Genomic DNA, 21,243 nt, shown 5'->3' on the forward strand with positions numbered 1-21,243 from the left:
GTGAGGATGAAGAATTATGCACGGGAGATCTGTCCTTGCCATCAGACAGAGTCCTCTATCTCAGTCTGGACTGGGGAGCTAGGCGCTGTTATAGGTATCTTGGGTTGGAGAGAACGAGGTGGTTCTCTGGATGTTGTGGAAGGTGCAGTATCATGGCTCTTCCTGTGAGGATGTGACTCTCATGATTGCCATTGCCCAGAGTAAAGGGTAATTGTAATGATGCACATACCAGGGTGGTGGTGGTAGATATGCATATGTAAGAGGCCCAGTGTCCCAGGATGGAGCTCTCTGTGCAGGGCTGGGCTAGGCTGCTGGGAAGAAAAACAGCTGCATGGCTTGGTGCAGGCTTCGCTTGGGGAGCGAGACAGATTTGGTGATCTGTGCAGTGGTTCCCAAACTTTTTGGCATCACGCCCCCCTTTTGAGTTTTGAGAAACCCTCATGTCCCCTCTCCCAAAAAATAGCGGCAAAACTTGGGGTGGAATTGACGGGGGCGTGTGTGGCTGGGTCGCCTCTCCCCGCCCCTGGAATTTCTTCATGTTCCCCAGTTTGGGAACCCATGGTATAGAGGAACCTGGAGATCACGGTGCCAGTGATAGATGGCTCCTGATAGGAGACTCATGTTGTAGGTGCTCCTGGGACAGTACCGAGGTACGCGGTTTACTTTGTGCTGATGGTGTACAGTTGGTGCCAATTGGTCAGGAGGCGGCATCTCGGTGTGGGGTCTCTTAGGTACCGAGGCTGGTGTCAACTGAAGTGGTGGCTTTCGTGCTGAACGGTGCTTATGCTGGCTCGGTGCTGCAGGCGGTGCCAACAATGCCGCTTGGTTTTTTTTGGGCTCCAAGTGCACCCTATTATGCGGTGCCAGCATCTTGGGTGGTGCCGTGCCGATGTGCGGGGCTTATCTGTGGTGCTGACCCTTGAGGCCATCGGTGCCAAGGGTAAGGATCGGCTTGGAGACATTTTCAAAAGGGATATACTAGAAGAAAGAGAGGGACGTGTTTTGTCCATACTTTTTGGCTGAGAAATTGATGTTGAGGCTGTTGGTGTGTCCTCAGAAGACGGTTGGAGCGATCTTTCATAAAGGAAAGTTTTCAACCTGTTGGCCTGGTTGCAGCGTGCTCTGGCTGTCAATTTAGAACAGTAAGGGCATTTTTGTGTCTGGTGAGATTCTCTAAGACACTTCATGCACACAGAGTGCCTGTCTGAAACAGGCATAACGTCCCAACATGACTCGCACCTCTCAAAGCCGGGAGATCCCAGCAACAGGCGTAGCGAAAAGCAGTGGGCCGATGATGGAAGAAGAAAAAAATTAATTTTTTTTCTTTAGGGTGGTGTAGGGGGCCTTAACTTGGAAATGTGAGGAAACTAAGGGAAAATAACCAGTTTTCTGTTGTTTTTCTGTAGAAACAGTGGAAGAAGAGAAGCTCCATCTGCTGCTGAAGTGGTAGTGAAGGAACTGAGGGGTTGTGTGCACACCTAACAGACACTAATGGAACAAGGGGGTGCCCCAGCACTTGTGCGGTGGATACTGCTAGAAAAATCTCCAGTCATTGGTGCAAGGACGCACCAGCACCCAGAGTGGAGCTTCTACGGGGACACTACTCGAACAACTTTGGTTCCCGAGAAGGCAGTAGGGAGATGTAAAGTATCAGCATTGTAAACAGGATCAAAACCTTGCCTTTCACATCATTTTAAAAAATGAGTTTAGAAAGCTTAGCTCTGCAAGAGAGGCTGCTATCCTGAATTCAGAACCCATGCTCCTTATGATTTATCACCATTCAAACCTATTTGTAGCTCTTCCATTTTGCTGGTGCTGGATTTATACCCATCACATTGCTTACCTTTTGAAACCCAGTATCTTTGCAGCACAATCATCTCCTTCCACTCAAATCTTCTGCCTTGCAAAGAGATGGAACCTAACAGGTGGAATAGGCAGGAAGAACAAACAAGTGGATTTTTAAGCTCTGCTAGTCAAGCACCTTCTCCAGCAAGCAAAGGTCCATAAGAGTTTGGCTGAGTCCTGCTCCTGAAGCACAGTTTAGCTATCATTACCTGTCCTCTATAACATTTTAATTGCATAACCTTAGGATTTTATTCATAAACTTGAACAAATAGGTTGACTGCTAGCATCTTTATATTCTGCAACTAAAGGATTGACTGCAGTTGTACTAAATGCCATTTTTTTTAAACAATGGAAATTTTTACTCCTTATGATTAAAGATAACCTTGCAACCAAATGTCATCTGAATTCACAACATCAAACAATGGCTCTGATTGGTCGGAGCTGCCTCAATTATATCATGCAATCCTTTATGATTTTGCAACCCTTTGCCCTTTTTCTGAAATATCACAATATATCCTGTTTGCTACTGCATGAGTATCTTTGACTATAAACCAGTCATGGGCTTATTGGAATCAAATAAGGATGTTAAAGAGCAATTATTTAGCCAATTGTGTAGTTGCACTTAGTGGTCAGGGGGCCACTCAGCAGAGTCACAGAGCCATTGCTCCTGGAACCAGCACGAAGCCGGACTGCTTAGTCCTGGCTTATTCTGACTCCAGGAGTCACATGAGCTACAACTCTGTGTTTTAAATGTAGTAAGAGCCGCTGGGCTCTTACTACATTTAAAATGCAGCACAGTGGTCCTGAACCAGCAGCCCCCACCCCTAGCTGCCTCAAATGGAGGGAAGGCAGCACTGCTAAGACGTGCTGGGGGGGCAACCTTCATACAGAGATGGGAGGAGAGGGGGGAGAGCAAAAATTTCCTTACATCCCTAGAATCAAGGATACTTCATGGAATTCTAATTAAACCAGGTACTGGCGTGTGCCAGGTAATAATAGTGAATGATAGTTTACAGGATTAAAAGGAGGAGCAAAACTTCACATGATTAGTGTGACACTTAGTCAAGTATCTTCATTTCCACATCAAGCACACAGCAATCTCCTGTCCATATTTACTTGGTTCTCACTTGCTTTCTCCCTAACACCTAATGTTCCTTTTCCTATTAACTCTGGCTAGCACATTGATCTGCATACCTACAAACAACATTAACATACTTTTCTTCTTCCTGTTCAGAGACAAACAGTATTCCTTCAACTTATTCAATTATTACAGCACAATTCATTTTTCTCTTACATTATTATTCTTTCTACTTTCACAATCCCTCCTTTTGGTCAAGCCACGCTTATGACCAACAATTACTGGGTTCCATACATTAACCGTTCTTTGTCTCTCTGTTCATCAGTGACATTTAAAATAATCAGATTAGCACTCTGGTGAGGGGACATGTCTGGGACATGTCTTGCACAGTTTTGGATACAACAGGAGATTAACTGAAAACATACAAAAATCATTAAGATCCCAAATAGAATAGTCAGGGCTCCCTGAAACAACCAGTTTCCTATGCCAGAGAAATTGGACAAGTTACTTAGCCATTTCCACAGGGAACTTGGCTCTTCGTTGGGAAGGTATGCAATCTGTTCCAAGAGGCTAGCGCGATCTATTACATCATTGGTGTTGTCAGGTGTATATATACACAACATTCTTTGCCAATGAGAGCACAGGTCCCTCCTTTTGCTGCCAGAATTATATCCAATGCCTGACGGTTTTGGAGGGCCACCTGTTTCTTTGGCCAGGGCCCTTAAACTTTCTCCAGTTTCATTTGCCATGATTTCAACTACTGCTTGTAACCTCAGAAGCCTTTTTGCATGATGTATTACTCCCCCAAATGGGATAAAGGAACCACCAATAGCCTCTTCCCAAGTTAAGGGGCTTATGTGATTCACATACCATTGGGCATCTGACAAGTCCCTTCTTTTTCACCTAAAATTACGGAGGCGTTCTCGTGGGAAGGACTCTAACACTCGGAATTGTGGGAAAAGTTGGGCGGGATAACAGATACCTGACCAGTTAACTGGTAACGCGATATAGGCTTTTGTCCCGCAGACCCACTGATGCTCTATCAAAGCTGGGAAGGGTCAGTTGAACCCCTTTGCCATATAGGTGTCTACAAAGGAGGAGTAATATCCCTCGAAGGGCACACAGTGATTCTCCTTACGGGGAGTGGTATTATTTGCATGGCATTGAAAGAGTGTACTGTTCTCACTAGGGTGGCTGTAGGGGGAGCATGAGAGTGATTTCATTCTCCGATCTTAGACAACTGCTCCTCCCCAGATTCAGACCCGTCCCATTACACACCCAACACCAGTGACCTTTTCCCTCCTCCACACTTAACCATTTAGATACATTTATTCCCACTGCTTCCCAAGTGTCATTACTGTTCCATGTCTTGTTAAACGGATGAGGTCCTCTGGTGAGGCCTGGGGAATTAAGTGGGATTGCCAAGACAGGAACCAGCTTGTGAGTGGGCTGGGATGTGGCTGCAGACCCAGCAATTAGAGATATTAAGGGTCTGAGCGATCCATACTTGCTGGTGGACAAAAATTGTCATTGTGGATTCCCCAGACCTTAAGACACCAGTGGCCGAGGAACAGGCCCCACCAGAGGCACATGTTGAAGGCAAGACCCTTTTTGGTTCTGACAACCTCAGCTGAGGGAACCGCAGTCACGGTTTTATGTCCACCAGGCAGCAGGTGCTAGGCTCACTACTGCTTCTTCTTGGGCCTTGCTTTTGGTTGTCGTCTGCTTCAGGCAACCCTTACGTGAACGTAGGTTGTAAGGTATTGCAGGCTGTTCCTCTACGTCTTCTTCTGGAGTCAAAATTGACTCTGCGTGGTCCTGAGGCGATGACTGGTCTGCTGGGGGTGGTGCCTTCTTACACTGCAAAGCATGTATCCGTGCTGCTATGCCGGATAGCTTAACAGTCATCTGGGTAATGAGTAGCACCTGATGCGGGCCCTTCCACTGGGGTTCCAAGGCGAGTTTGATAGTGATGTTGTACGTAGACCTAATCGCCTGTCTTGAGAGTGTGGCAGGCATCCGAGGTGGGTTCCATCAGCCAGGCAGCTTGAACCTGTGAATGGAAGTGACTTACAGCTTGCATTAGTCCCTTGCAGTACTGAAGGAGTGTACTGTGAGTCAAGTTCAAGTCTGAGACTGGAGTAATGGTAGCCATTGTTCGCATAGGGCACCCCATAACAATTCCAAAAGGACTTAATTTATGTCTTTGGGATGGGGTGGATCGAATTTCCATAAGGGCCAATGGTAAGGCCGCTGGCCAGCTTAACCCTGTAGAGTCACAAATTTTTGCAAGCTTATTTTTTTTAGCACGCCATTTAGTCGTTCAACTGCACCTGCGCTCTGTGGGTGGTAAGGACAGTGCAGCAAATGCGTGACATGTAATACACGATCCAGGTGCTGAACAAGTTGTCCAGTAAAATGTGTACCCCGGTCACTGGACAAATGGCAGGAATTCCTTTGGCAGGCATAATATGATTTAACAAACATTTGGCAACAGACAGTGAATCAGCTTTGTGACAAGGAAAGGCTTCAATCCAACCCGAAAATAAGCATACCATAACCAAAATAAATTCATATAGTTGACACACAGGCATTTGTACAAAATCAAGCTGCCAATGCAAGAACAGTGCTTGGGGCAGACCCCAGAACACTTGAGCTACCTTTACAGATTTGCCAACATTGTAGCTTTGGCAAGTGGTACAGGCGGCACAGTGGCGGGCTGCAAAACAGCTGAAATGTGGGGGCTTACCATCCTGCCTTAGTTACAGCAGAGACCATCCCCTCCTTTTCGACATGCGAAACATCGTGAAGCAGGGCAGCCAGAGAGGGGTAGAGTGAAAAGGGGGCCACAAAGGCACCAGTAGGCAAGCACCAAAGGGAATCGGGGTATAGAGAGCAACCCTGGGCGATCCAGGAGTCTTTTTCTGTTTCTGGGGCAGAGTCTTGGAGCAGGGTGACGTCAGAAAGGGACGGCGGTGGTACAGAAACAGAAAGGGAACCGAGAAACGCACCTGGGGAAGGTTCTATGGCAGCATTACCCTTAGCAACATCAGTATCTGCTGTGGAGTGGCCAGGGCACTTAACAATAGCTAATGCAGATGGGAGTAAAACTGCATACAGGAGAGCAGCAATGTATAACCCCAAAAGCGTAACGAGAATCAGTATAAATGGTGGCGGAGCGCCCCTCAGCCAGAAAGCAAGCGCGGGTTAGGGCAACTAGTTCAGCGACTTGCGCTGTCACAGAAGGTAACGGCGGAGCTTCTAGGGCTTCAGAGAGTGATACCCCAGCATCTCCTGCAAGGAGATGACCTTGTCTATCTCGAAAGCAGGAACCGTCAGTGAATAACACAAGGTCGGAGTTAAGAGAGAGGGACATCAGAAAGGTCGGGGCATGGGACAGTGACAGCAGAGACAGCTGCAAGGCAGTCGTGGGGTTCACCGTCATCGGACAGAGGAAGGAGAGTGGCAGGGTTCAACTGAGAACAGCACTTTATGGTGATATGTGAAGCCGAAAGCAGTAAAAGTGAGGCGGGCGGAGGAAAGGTGAGCTGTATTATGTTGTAGCAGGAGAGTTTCTATAGAGTGAGGGACCATGAGAGAAACAGGAGAGCGGAGGACAAGGGACTCAGACATTTCAATTAGGCGTGCCGCGGTAGCCACAGCATGCAGGCGGGGTAGACCTTGGGCAACAGGATCCAAGGTGGCAGAGAAATAAGCTACTGAACTATTTTTTTTTTGCCACCATGCTCCTGAGTAAGAACCCCAAGTGCACAACCAGATTGCTCGTGGCAGAAAAGGGTAAAAGGCTTACAGTAGTCAGGTAACCCTAAGGTGGGGGCAGTGAGAAGCACTAGAGAGTCGGTTTCTGAGGCAGATAATGAAGGGGAACAGAGGAGTAAATCATTTACACATTGGACCAATGTGGACCCAGAGGGGAAGACCAGGTCAACGAGGTCTCTGGCTAATGCTTGGGAAAAGTAAGACGGGCTTTCTGTGTACCCCTTGGGAAGCATGGTCCATGTGTACTGCTGCCCCTTGTAAGAAAAGGCAAAAAGATACTGGGACTTAGGGTGAACCGGGACAGAAAAGAAAGCAGAACACAGATTAACAACAGTAAAATGAGTTGCATCTGGCAGGATAGAAGCCAGAATAGTTGCTGGGTTAGGGATTACAGGAAAGGTGGGTACAACAATGCAGTTAATAGCTCTAAGATCCTGAACAAACCGCCATGATTTGACATCAGCTTTTCGAACTGGGAGGATAGGGGTGTTACAGGGGCTGGAACAGGGGACAATAATGCCTTGTTCCCACAGGGTGGATATGACCGGAGTTGAAACCTCTAAATCCCCAAAACCCGTGCCATGACCCCTTCTCCGACCTCATCCCCATTCTTGGTACCCTCCCCATTCCCAGTACTGTCTGCCCTGCCCTGAATAATGCTGTATTTGCAGAGCCATTAACTTTTGTGAGGACTGCTTCTCTTTCCTTTTAGAGTGCAGTGGCAATGCTCTGCCACTGCTTGCAATTTGTCCATGGTCTTGGCCTCCCATCCAACACTTATTTGCTTTAACATACTGCTAATAGCAGATAGGAGGCCATTAACAAACGCATGCGCCAGGGCGCCCTGTCCATTTTCACCCGGTTGCTGTATACCAGAATGTTGTAAAAAAAAACAAAACAAAAAAACCATCAGTCAGTCTGTGTGATAGTTGCCCGGGTTTTTTTCTCTGTTGCTGTTTATGGGGTTATAAGTAGCTTACACAGTTGCAGGAGGTCTGCTTCAGAGGGTTCATAGGCATTGCACACTAGCAAAATTCCTCTGCAAATTTGGTAGGGTTTTCCTGGGGCTTTGGAAAACCTTTCACAATTGAGTGGAGCTCCGTGTGGGTCCAGGGTTTATAGCTTCAAGTAGGACCGGTCTGAGTCTTCTTGGAGGACAGGGTAAAGGGAAGCGCTTGGTCTGGTGGTGGGAGAGGAGGTTTCCAATAAAGCTTTTTACTTATAATTAGAATTTTTAAGGGAGGCGAGCTTCGATTCAGTCCATTTAAGATTTGCCTCATCCCACCACTGCATGAAACAATCTACCTCTCCTCTAGCCAATTTAGTTTTGGGAAGGCCAAGTTTGTCTTTTAAGACGTCCACTTGGTCTTTGTTCCAAGATCCTAACAGTGGCCACTGAGTTTTGGGATCCCCCCAGAGTCAATCTAGATAATTTTTCCAGAAATTTACAGGAGTCCGGACCCTTTCTAAAATATATAAACTGAGCCAGGGTCCCTTTAGGGAACTATCCCTGCTTAGACGTCTAGTTACCCATACAGGAGGACTTCATACATCAATCACACAAGGAGGAAATTCGGGTTCGTCAGAGTGGTGCCCAGTGCAACACACAAAAGAAGCCCACAGGCTACTGCCTCAATCGCCCTTGCGTTCACTCCAAGGATTGTATCCAAGGTGCGGTGCGGCTGCGATTGTGCAGATTCCAGTCACACAGACCGCGGGGACAGGAGCCCCTTGGTCAGCCAGTCCCCGGACAAGGATGGCTCCCAGACTCACTCACACCACAGGGAAGACGGATAGACAGTCCTCAGTCCGGACAAAAGAAGAGGTTACTTACCTTGTAACTATAGTTCTTCGAGATGTGTTGCTCAAGTCCATTCTGATTAGGTGTACGTGCGCCGCATGCACGGATTCCGGAGCTTTTTTCCCTTAGCAGTATCCATAGGGCCAGCAGGGAGCCCCCTGGAGTGGCGCCGGTATACCGGTGCATATATACCCCTGCTGGCCCTCCCACTGGCTCCTTCCGACCCGGGGAGGTGGGTGGGATGAAGAATAGACATGAGCAACACATCTCGAAGAACTACAGTTACGAGGTAAGTAACCTCTTCTTCGAGTGCTTGCTCATGTCCATTCTGATTAGGTGAGTCCCTAGCCGTGTCCCCCCTCCGGAGGCGGGGTCGGAAGGTGACTAACTACTATTTTATTATTCTGCAGAACACAGAACTGCCGTCCCGACGGCAGCATCCTCCCTGGCCAGCTGCGTGATTGCATAATGCTCTGCAAAGGTGTGCACCGATGACCAGGTTGCTGCCCTGCAGATTTCCAAGATCAGCACGCAGGCCAGGAACGCCGCCGACGTTGCCTGGGCTCTAGTGGAATGTGCTGTTATGCGCGGCGTTGGTCTACCAGCGCCTTCGTAGCACAGTCGAATGCAGGAAGTAATCCACGAGGATATAAGCTGTGCCGAGACTGGCTGACCACACATCCTTTCCGCCACTGAAATAAACAATTGAGTTGACTTACGAAACTCTCGTGTCCTATCTATATAAAAAGCCAATGCCCTCCTAACGTCCAGGCAGTGCAGAGCCTGTTCCCTGGGCGACGCGTGTGGCTTGGGGTAAAACACTGGCAGATAAATATCTTGGGACATGTGGAAGTGCGAGACCACCTTGGGAAGAAACCCCGGGTGTGGACGCAACCTCACCTTATCTTTAAAAAACACCGTGTAAGGTGGTTCTGAGGTGAGAGCCCTAAGCTCTGACACCTGCCTGGCCGAGGTAATGGCCACAAGGAAAGCTACCTTATAGGACAGATGTATCAAAGAGCATGAAGCCAGGGGCTCGAATGGGGGCTTCATAAGGGCAGTCAGGACCAGGTTAAGGTCCCAAGCCGGTACCGGAGGTCTCTCATTTGGCCTCTCCTGTCGACTCCCTTTAGAAATCTTTTAACCAAGGGATTGGCAAAGATAGACCTTTGGCCCCCCCCGGCGTGGAAGGCCGCTATGGCCGCCAGGTACACCCTTAGGGAGGCTGTGGCCAGGCCCTGTTTCCGCAGGTGGAGAAGGAATTCCAGGACAGTCGGAACCGCCCCTTCACCTGGAACTAGCGTCCTGCTCTCCAGCCAGGAAGTAAACCTCTTCCACTTAGCCTCGTAAAGGGCTCTAGTGGACGGCTTTCTGCTTTGTAAGAGGACCTCCTGGACTGCTCTGGAGCAGGTCCGCTCCATCACTGAGAGCCACTGAGGAGCCACGCTGCTAGGTGGAGAGATGGAAGGCTCAGGTGGAGTGCCACCCCGGCCTCGCAGCTCTGAGTGATTAGATCTGGCACTAGGGGTAGCCTGAGCGGGCCCTCCACAGTCAGATCCAGCAGGGTGGTGAACCAGTACTGTCGAGGCCATACTGGCGCTATCAGGATGATCCGGGCCCTGAACCTCTGCACTCTGAGGAGTGTGTCGTGGATCAGAGGGAACGGGGGGAAGGCATAGAGTAGGCCCCTGGGACAGCTGATCAGCAGTGCATCTCCCCGAGAGCCCAGACCGTGCCCCATGTACGAACAGAACTCCCTGCACTTGGTGTTGCTCAGAGTTGCAAACAGGTCCAGGCGGGGAAACCCCCACCTTTGGAAGACCCCGTGAAGTACATCCCACCTTAGCACCCACTCGTGTGCCTGGATCGAACGGCTGAGCCTGTCTGCTAGCCCGTTCCTGGTTCCCGGAAGGTGAGATGCCTCCAGGAAAATACCGTGGGCTATACACAGTTCCCATAGATCTAGGGCTTCCCGGCACAGGGGAGAGGAATGCGCCCCACCCTGCTTGTTGATATAGAACATAGCCGTAGTGTTGTCTGTCAGCACCGCCACCACTCTGTTCTGTAAGTGGGGAAGGAACGCCCTGCAGGCCAACCAGACCGCCCGCAGTTGCTTGATATTTATATGGAGGTGAGCCTCCTCTGTTGGCCACGTACCTTGCATCCTGAGGTTGCCCAGGTGAGCGCCCCATCCCACGTCCAAAGCGTCCGTGACCAGCTGCACTGATGGGGACGGCTTGGTGAATCGGACCCCCGCACACACCGTGCCCTCGTCTTTCCACCAGTCCAGCGAACGAAGAATGTCCTGAGGGATGGTCACTACCGCGTCTAGCGGCGACCTCAAGGGGTTGTGCGCTACCTTGAGCCACCCCTGCAATGGGCGCATGCGCAGCCTGGCGTGTTGGACCACGTAAGTGCCCGCCGCCATGTGGCCTAGGAGCCTCATGCAGGTCCTCGCCGTCGTAGTCGGGAACTCCTGCAGCCCCACTACCAGAGAGCGAATGGTCATAAATCTGTCTCTCAGTAGGGACGCCTTGCCCAAAGGCAAGTCCAGATGGGCCCCCACAAAGTCTATGACTTGCGTGGGCTCTAGCAGTGATTTGGCCTCGTTTTTGAGGAGGCCGAGACCCTCGAACAAAACCCTGGCCCTTGAGACATGATCCAACACCTGTTCTCGAGACTTGCCCCTTATGAGCCAGTCGTCCAGGTATGGGAACACTTGGACCCTGTGCCGCCGGAGAAATGCGGCTACCACCGTCATACATTTGGTAAAGACTCTCGGGGCTGTACACAGTCCAAAAGGGAGGACTGTAAACTGGAAGTGGTCCTGTCCCACCGTGAACCGTAGGAATTTTCTGTGACTTGGAAAAATTGAAATGTGGAAGTACGCATCCTTTAAATCGAGAGCAGCATACCAGTCCCCCTTTCTGAGCGATGGGATGATGCAGGCTAGCGTCACCATCCTGAACTTTGTCTTCCTTATAAAGGTGTTCAGGTTTCGGAGGTCTAGTATGGGACGCATGCCCCCTTTCGCCTTGGGTACTAGGAAGTAGCGGGAGTAGAAACCCTTTCCCCTTACGTCTGGGGGCACTCTTTCTATGGCCCCTAGCGTCAACAGGTTGGACACCTCCTGCCAAAGGAGTGTCTCGTGAGAGGGGGTCCCTGAAAAGGGAAGGGGATGGGGGGGTGAGAGGCAGGGTAGGAAAGGAAGGGGATAGTATATCCCTGCTTCACCAGGTCTAGGACCCAACGGTCCAACGTGATCTTTAACCATTCCTGATAAAAGAGAGAAAGACGGTCCCCAAAGGATGGACAGATAGGCGCTACTGGTACTCTGCTCTCTGGCGTACCTTCAAAATGAGGGCTTAGTTTGGTGACCGGGTGACGGACCTGAGCCTCTCTTGGAGTCTGACTGAGGGCCCCTACGCCTGCCTCTGAAGAGGTCAGGGCGGCTATTGTTGCAGCCTCTCCTGTGACCCCTATCATTGTTTTGCCCCCTTCTAGGGTAGGGTCTAGTCTGGAAAGAGCGCCTCTGAGGCGCCGGGGTATGTATCCCTAGTGACTTCAGGGTCGCTCTTGAGTCCTTCAAGCTATGCAGTTTGGAATCAGTCTGCTCTGAAAACAAGGCCGGCCCCTCAACGGGCAGGTCCTGAATGGTGGTCTGCACCTCCGGTGGGATGCCAGACACCTGCAGCCAGGCACTACGCCTCATAACAACCCCTGTGGCCATAGTGCGGGCTGCCGAATCAGCTGCGTCCAAGGCCGCCTGGAGAGAGGTACGCGCCACTGCTTGTCCCTCTTCCGTCAGGGCCCTGAATTCCTGGCGGGATTCGGGAGGAAGCTGGCTGGCAAATTTCTTCATAGACGCCCATATGTTAAAAGCATAACGCCCCAGCATCAGTTGCTGGTTAGCTATACGCAGCTGGAGGCCCCCAGTGGCGTAGGCCTTCCGGCCAAATAGGTCCAATCTTCTAGGCTCCTTCGCCTTCGGAGTAGGACCTGGAGGCCCTTGGCGCTCCTTCTGCCCAGCGGCCTGAACCACTATGGATCCCGGAGCCGGGTGGGTAAAAAGATGCTCATGCCCCTCCTGGGGTACATAGTACCTTCTCTCGACCCCCTTCTGGGTCGGTGCAATAGAAGCCGGCGTCTGCCACAGAGTTTTAGACAGCTTGTCCACCGTTTTATTCAGTGGGAGCGCCACTCGACCAGGGCCCGCTGCTGCTATGATGTCCACCATAGGATCTAGGTCCTCGTGAACCTCCTCGTGCTGGACCGCAAGATTGACCGCCAGCCTTCAGAGCAGCTCCTGGTGCGCCCTGGAGTCCATCGACGGGGGCTGGGGCGCGGGGTCGGCCAGGGCCTCGTCTGGTGAAGACGACGAGAACTCCCTTGAGGGAATTGCCTCTTCCTCAGCTATCTGTGCCCCTGGTTCCCCCTGGGCAGAGATGTCCACATAGGTTGGGCCATAGCCCCCTACCCCTGACCAATAACCGGGGGTCTTGGCATCGCCACCATTGACGAGCTGTCTCCAGGCGCGGGGGGCTGTCAAGGGGGTGGCAGACGGGGTGCTACTCCTTCGTGATGACCCCGCTGCCGGCCCCGTAGGGGGAGGCCCCTGAGCCTGGTAGTATGCCCAGGGCGTCCAGAAAGCCCACTGGGGTTGCCCCTGCCACTGCTGTTGGTCCACCGGCTCCCGGTGAGATGATCTGACCGATGAGCGGGACCTATGACGGGGCCGTGACCTATATGAATACCTGGCCGATGCCACCGACTCGGCCTCCGACTCCGAAGAGTACTCTGATGCTGACCAGAGAGGGGCCGATGAAGCCTGCACCCTTCGCTGGGCTGCCATGGCCGATGGCTTGCCCCTGTGCACTGCACGCAGTGCCGGTGGGGGCATGAGTGGAAGTCCTTGCTGCGGCGGTACTGCGCCCAGCTGCATCTGATAGGCCGGTACATAACCCTCCGGTGCCGTCATGTGCAGCGGCGCCGCGCCCTGCTGCTGCGCTTCCAAGGTGTAAGCAGGGATTGGTGCCGGGAGAGGCATCAGCGTCGGTGCCGTGCGGGGTGCCTGCTGTGGCACCGCAGATGGCACATAGTACGGTGCGGGGCCCTGCACCGCCCAGGGGGCCGTCTGCGGCACCAGACCCTGCACCGGTGCCGGTGCCGTCGACGCTGCAAGCGCACTCGCTCCCGGTGCCGCCGGGAAGGGGCCCGGGGTCGGTGCCGGCGTTCGTCCCGGCTTCGGTGCCGGTGTTCTTCCCGGCACCGGGAAAAACTGCTGCTGGGCCGAGGCCTGCCCTTCGCCCAGAGGGTCCCATGACCCGGCCATAGCCTGCTGGGGGGCACTTAAGGCCGGTGCTGGCGCGGTCCGCTCCTGCAGCACCGGGCCCTCCCCTTCATCCACAGCCATGTGAATGAGGTCCCGGGCCGCCTCAAAAGTTTCTGGGGTGGAGGGCCGACGGACCTCTCCTAGCCCCACGGGCTGCCCCGGGCTCTTGCCCCTGTCCAGGCTGCGCCTCTTTTTGGAGGACTTAGAAGAAAGGTGCCCCTCCTTAGGGCGCACCTTCTGGGCACTCCTCTCTGCCGAGCGTCCCTTCGAGCTCTTGGAGGCCCTCGGCACCGGAGACTGCAATCTGTGCCTCGGTGCCTTGTTGTCCGACGGGGGTGCCGCCGACGGTGCGCTGCGGGCAGAGTGAGGCCGCTCCTCGCTCTGAGGCTGCAGTGCCGACTCCATTAGCAGGAGTTTCAGTCGAGAGTCCCTCTCCTTCTTGGTCTGGGGCTTAAAGCTCTTACAGATAGAGCAGCTTTCAGCTCAATGGGCCTCACCCAGACACTTTAGGCAGTCGGAGTGAGGATCTCCGCAGGGCATAGGTTTGGAGCAGGAAGTACAGGGTTCTACTTCAAAGTAGGAATAAGAGCCTCCGGAAAAGGGCGCTTTTTCCGGAGGATCGGGGCCAGTGTAGACGCTCTTTTCCGGCTTTTTTAAAAGCCGGAAAAAAGCGGTGGACATTTTTATTTAAATGCCGCGGGGGATATTTAAATCCCCCGCGGATTTCCGTACTATGATAGGTGAAATTAACATGCCCCTTCCGGAAAAGGGGCCAGTGTAGACGAGCCCAATATGTATCTGAAATTGGGAGAAGTATTTTGGGACATGAGCCTTGGTAGGGAGAAACAAGCCTTCTCAAATTTAAAATTACTCCAGCTGGAAGACTATGCTTTATCTCCCCCTGCATTTGAGACACCATAGTCAATAAACAAGAGTGCCAGTCATATCCAAACTCCCTGCTGCTTTTTAACAGACTGATTTTAGTATTGCCTTGTGAAGAATGTGTTTCTGGGGTCAGTCCCTTGACCAAGACAAAAATATAAATTGATTAGCCACATTATAAAGTCAACAGTTTCCAGTTATTGAAACATCACTTCCCTGTGAAGTATCTTGTTTGAACAGCTGCATCTAAGAACAGCCATACTGGCTCAGGCCAAAAGCCCATCTAGCCCAGTATCTTACCTTCTGACAGTGGCCAATGCCAGCTGTCCCAGAGGGAGTAAACAGAACAGGTAATTGTCAAGTGATCCCTCTGTCATCCATTTCCAGCCTCTGACAAAGAGGCACCATTCCTAGCACTGATGGACCTAACCTCCATTGAGTTTCTTTCTTTTTGAACCCTGTTAAAGTCCTGGTCTTCACACTGGAATTCCACAAGTTGACTGTGGGCTATGTGAAGAAATATTTCTAGTTTGTGTTAAACCTGCTACTGATCTACTGGGGGTAGTGTAGACATTGCTATGACAGGTAAGAAGAGTATCCCTCCTCCCCTCCCCCCCGGACACAGCTACACTGAGGCAACTTTGAGACACTGATTTGGTCTTCAGTTAGGAAAGTTGAAGCCCTTTCCTTCGCTGAGGCTAACTGGCATTGAAAGAGTAAGATTTTTCCTTCGACTTCTAACAAAATTAAGGAATTTTGATCTTTCCTCTTCTCCCCCCACCCCCGCATACTTCTAAACACTATTTTGCCTAACTACAGCCCATGCTAGTTACACCAGTTTCTACTTATCTGACCTTTTGCATAGGACAACTGCCTAACAGAACAATTGACAAGGCCATGTGCTCAAACCCCCAAAAGCAGCCAGGACTCTTCTAAATCTCATTGTTAAGTAACTTTGGACTTGCACTTTTAAATAAAGGTTAAATATCCATTAACTGACACGTTGAATAACCTGATGTATTCTTAGTTACCTACTTTATAGTGCCATGGGGTGGGGCCAAATGCCAGTGCACATCAGCCACTTCTGAGGAGCTTCCTGCCACTCCACACTGTTGCTTCTGTATCAGAGGCAGCAGCATGGGGTACCAGGCAGGAGCTGATCTGTGAGGGGAGCCGGTGTACAAACAGCATGGGGTGGCAGCAGCAGCTCCTGTCTGGATTTGAGCGGGGAAGGGGGGGAAGAGAGAAGGATGCCTGAGTTCCTGGACCAAGCCGGCACAGAGCTGGGCTGCCTGCCTCTGAATATACTTTAGATGCACAGTCACAGCAGGGGTAGGTCCTGGACCCAGCATAAGCTGGGACTGATCCAGGCTACAAGCTAGCCTGCTAAAAAGTTTGCTGGAAAGGACTTTTGCTTTATCAACTACAGATATTACTCATTTAACACATGCCCGCTTAACACGTTTTTGCAATAGCATGATTTTTTTTTTAGGAAATGTTTGAGTAAAACAACCATCCCCGAAACAAGTTTCCCCAGCTGGCCTGTTGCTGGCAGCTGTGTGTGGCTTCCTCCACCTCCCTGCAAAGTGGCAGAGGGGTAGCTGCGCCATTCCCCGATGACCCCCCCCCCCTTTGCCGGACGCAGTGTAGGTTCCAGCAGACTGGTCACAGGGGCATACTTTACTCCCAATCCAATTCCCCTTCTCTCCTCCCCTCCCTGCTGTAACCCAGTCCCCTTTCTCCCCCAACCTTATGTCCTGCTAACAAGTGCAGGCTGGTGCCACGAGTGCACATACAGCTCTCAGCAGCCCTGCCAAGAGAGCAGCTGACCAAAGTGATTCTGGGTTCCAGCTAATGCCCTATTGGGAGTTTTACTGTATGCACGAGCAGATGAATACACTGTACATGTGGTCACTCATGTTTAATCATGTGTTAAACCACGATGTCTTGTACTGAATTGTTAGATACTGTACCGTATCTTGCTGTGTATTAGTGTATCCCTTATGAGTAGAAAGCATAAGGAAAATGATACATCTGCTTCTGCAAGCAGCATAGAAAATTGTTTACATTAAAAGTGAAACTTGAAGTGATTAAGTGAATTGAGAAAGGTGAACACAATTGTGACATCTCCTGCACTTTGAATATGCATGATCTAGTGTGCACACAATCCATGCTCAAGATGAGAAAATTAAGGAAAGTTGCAAAAATGCAACACCAGTAAGCGTGAAGGTTGTTCACACATGATCTAACCTAGTGGAAAATATGGAGAGGCGCTGGACTATGGTGGATTAAAGACCAAACACAATGAAAGACACCAGTAAGTTTGGCTGCTATTCAGGAAAAAGCCAAAGCTTTATATGATGCTGTTAAAATAGAATTGAATGAAACTGATGCCAAGCCATTTAATTCAAGGCATGGGTGGTTCAAATGCTTTAAAAAGTGTTCAAACTTACATAAAAGAAACTGGAGAGGCTGCTGCTGCAAACACAGAAGCTGCTGAATAATTCCCAGTGATATTTGAAGCTATTTGTCTAAACAGGTGTTGAACCTAGCAGCACGCACATCTCTCTCTCACGATGAGGCTTATGCACCTGGTTTTAAGGCTGCAAAGGACTATCACTGTGATGCTATGCACCAATGCCAACACGGATTGCAACTTCAAACAGGTAGTGGGTTACTGTTCTGTCAACGCTAGAGCTTTAGCTAGCTATTCAAAGATCATCTTCCTGTTTGGAGATCTAATGCAAAAACATGGGTAACTGCAAGCATCTTCACAGACTACTTCTGCAATCGTCTAACAGCTGAGTTGAAAGACTGTCAAAATTTTGAAAGCAAAATTTTCTACTTCTAGATAATGCACCAGAGCAGCCTCGCCTTACTGATCTGTCAGAAAACATTCATGTTTTTACTCCCCACCCCATATAACCTCATTAATTCAACCTCTTGATCAAGGAGTGATAGCTGTTTGAGGCTTATTACTTGCCCTGTATGTTCACGAGGCTTATAAAGGAGACAGACAGCGAGAATAAGCCTACAATCAAGGAATTCTGGAGAAAATTTAACATTCAAGATGCTATAGATATAGCAGAGGCTTGTGCAGAAGTTTTGAGTTGCCTTAACACAGTTTGGCACAGTATATGGCCTGCCTGTGTTCACAAGTTTAGGGAGTTTGACACTCATAGACTCATAAGACTTTAAGGTCAGAAGGGACCATTATGATCATCTAGTCTGACCCCCTGCACAGTGCAGGCCACAGAATCTCGCCCACCCCTCTTAGAATAATCCTCTCACCTATGTCTCAGATATTGAAGCCTTCCAATACTTTGAAGGCCCCAACATGCAGAGAGTCCTTCAGCTGTGATCTGTGCCCCATGCTACAGAGGAAGGCGAAAAACCTCCAGGGCCTCTGCCAATCTACCCTGGAGGAAAATTCCTTCCTGACCCCAAATATGGCGATCAGCTAAACCCTGAGCATGTGGGCAAGACTCACCAGCCAGACACCCAGAAAGTTCCCTATAGCAACTCCTATCATCCCTCCATTGACCTATTTCCAACTGGTAATGAATGGTCAATTAGTTACCAAGATCATGTTATTTCATCCAACCATCCCCTTATCATAGAATCAGAACTGGAAGAGACCTCAGAAGGTCGTCAAGTCCAGCCCTCCGCTCTAGGCAGGACCAATCCCATCTAAATCAACCCGGCCAGGGCTTTGTCAAGCCGAGACTTAAACACCTCTAGGGATGGAGACTCCACTACTTCCCTAGGTAACCCATTCCAATGCTTCACTACCCTCCTAGTAAAATAGTTTTTCCTAATATCCAATCTGGACCTCTCCCACCACAACTTGAGACCATTGCTCCTTGTTCTGCCATCTGTCACTACTGAGAACAGCCTCTCTCCATCCTCTTTGGAACCTCCCTTCAGGAAGTTGAAGGCTGCTATCAAGTCCCCCCTCACTCTTCGCTTCTGCAGACTAAACAGACCCAAGTCCCTCAGCCTCTCCTCGTAGGTCATATGCTCCAGACCCCTAATCATTTTGGTTGCCCTCCGCTGGACCCTCTCCAATGCGTCCGCATCCTTTTTGTAGTGGGGGGCCCAGAACTGGACACAGTACTCCAGATGTGGCCTCACCAAAGCCGAATAAAGGGGAATAATGACATCTCTGGATCTGCTGGCAATGCTCCTCTTAATGCATCCTAATATGCCATTAGCCTTCTTGGCTACAAGGGCACACTGTTGACTCATATCTAGCTTCTCATCCACTGTAACCCCCAGGTCCTTTTCTGCAGAACTACTACTAACTGGTTGGTCCCCAGCCTGTAACTATGCTTGGGATTCTTCCGTCCCAAGTGCAGGACTCTACACTTGTCTTTGTTGAATCTCATGAGATTTCTAGTGGCCCAATCCTCCAATTTGTCTAAGTCACTCTGGACCCTATCTCTGCCCTTAAGCGTATCTACCTCTCCCCCTAGCTTAGTGTCATCTGCAAACTTGTTGAGGGTGCAATCTATCCCCTCATCCAGGTCATTAATAAAGATATTGAACAAAACCGGTCCTAGAACCGAACCTTGGGGCACTCCACTAGAAACCGACCGCCATCCTGATATCGAACCGTTGATCACTACCCGCTGGGCCCGGCCTTCTAGCCATCTTTCTATCCATCTTACCGTCCATTTATCCAATCCGCATTCCCTTAACTTGCTGGCAAGAATATTGTGGGAGACCGTATCAAAAGCCTTGCTAAAGTCAAGGTATATAACATCCACTGACTTTCCCCATGTCCACTGAGCCAGTTCTCATCATAGAAGCTAATCAGATTGGTCAAGCACGACTTGCCCTTTGTGAATCCATGCTGACTATTCCTGATCACTTTCCTCTCATTCAAGTGTCTCAAAATGGATTCCTTTAGGATCCCTTCCATGATTTTTCCAGGAACCGAGGTAAGACTGACCGGCCTATAGTTCCCTGGATCGTCCTTCTTCCCTTTTTTGAAGATGGGCACTACATTTGCCTTTTTCCAATCATCTGGGATTTCGCCCGATCTCCACGACTTTTCAAAGATAATGGCCAAAGGCTCCTCAATGACATTTGCCAGCTCCAACACTGAAATAGCTGAAGCTAAAAAGCAGATTGTAGCCCTAGGCCATGAAGCAGAATTAGAGGTGGATAATGCTACTGATGTGCAAGAGTTACTCAACCCTCATGGGGAGAGTTGGCTGTCTATCAATGAGTTGAAGCTTCTAGATGAGCAGCGTTTGGAAAATGAGCCTGAATATGCTGAGCCAGTTATTCAAACATTATCAATGAAAGTTATGGCTGAAGCATTTAAGCTTAAGTGATGCTCAAAAGTAGCAAACAGAGCACCATATCTTGCTACCAGCAACTTTACAATGAACAAACAAAAAGCAGCCATCAAAAGTTTGTTCAGCCTAAAAAAAAAATGAGGAACAAGATGGCCCCGTTTCATCTACATTGTCTAACTTAGACGTTGGCTACTCAGCACCAACTGAAAATGACTTCGACAACACTGCTTAAAACGCAACCACCACCTTTTCCATTTTCAATGGGAAAATGGACCCCGCATAACATGTTTCAGAAAATGATTGTGTATCTACTGTGTTAAATGAGGAATTACTGTATACTATTACATCCCTAAAACAAAGAGTTAAAAAGCAAAAGCAAAGACATTTGGGGACAGAGGGAACAAAAGAGCTTGAGGGGTGGATGTTTAAGCCAGCCGTTTCAACCTTGTGTGTCAGACGCCTATTACATTTCAAGTGACATACCGACTTTTGGAAATTCACTATGGCCTGTGGACACCTACCATAGTCATATTGAAAACTAATCTGTTCAGCTCAGCTTGACAGCATGAGAGGCTACAGTCTGGTGCCCTGCCACGAAGCTGAACCTTCTGAGCTGTAGTTGAGGGTATTCACACTGACTGACCAGGAAAAAAAAAGTTGTAAGAGGCAATTAGGTACCTAGTCCTCTTGTTAGAGGAGCTCCTACATGTTGAAGAGTTCCTTGCTGAAGAAAGTTGCTTGTGTCAAAATTTTTGCTTTGTTCAAGAACAAAACCTGATGTCTGTTGGCAAAAGGCATGTGTGATTTGAGAGAGATCGTTTAGTCAACTCTAAACTGAATCTGAAATCTAAGCAGTCTTAATCTTCCTCTTGCCTTTTGACAAGCAGCTCAAACTGCAGTATGAAGCATCTTTTGGCCAGCTATAGACTGCAGGAGGAGAGATTACACTGTTTTAACCCATACATGCTAGTACGGCTGTTAGTTGAGACTTGGTCACTTTGAACACTGATAACCTTTTAGCACCTCCAAAAAGCTAGAAGAGCAAGAGCAGCAAAATACAATATTTCTCATCACCACTGGGAATCTATTTCTTAGCAGCTTTGTGTAATGCTCCTCTCTAGAAAGCAATACCACTGCAATCAATTTGGCATGAAAGATGCCTACTAAGTGGTTCTCCCTTCAAGATGGGCACAAGTTTAGTGATGGCTCTGACTCAAGA

General features: G+C 49.7%; 1 protein-coding gene across 1 annotated transcript; it reads right to left on the reverse strand.

Annotated features, from left to right (window-relative positions):
- Positions 1-7,594: 7,594 nt before the first annotated feature.
- On the reverse strand, positions 7,595-12,963 carry LOC149524295 (uncharacterized). Its single transcript, XM_089778344.1, is given in 2 exon segments — positions 7,595-9,619; positions 9,622-12,963. Coding segments are annotated over 2 exon segments (2,364 nt in total). The 5' UTR covers positions 11,270-12,963; the 3' UTR covers positions 7,595-8,903.
- Positions 12,964-21,243: the final 8,280 nt, after the last annotated feature.

Source organism: Pelodiscus sinensis, chromosome 5 (assembly GCF_052426305.1).
Source record: "Pelodiscus sinensis isolate ZL-2025 chromosome 5, ASM5242630v1, whole genome shotgun sequence".
Taxonomy (NCBI): domain Eukaryota; kingdom Metazoa; phylum Chordata; order Testudines; family Trionychidae; genus Pelodiscus; species Pelodiscus sinensis.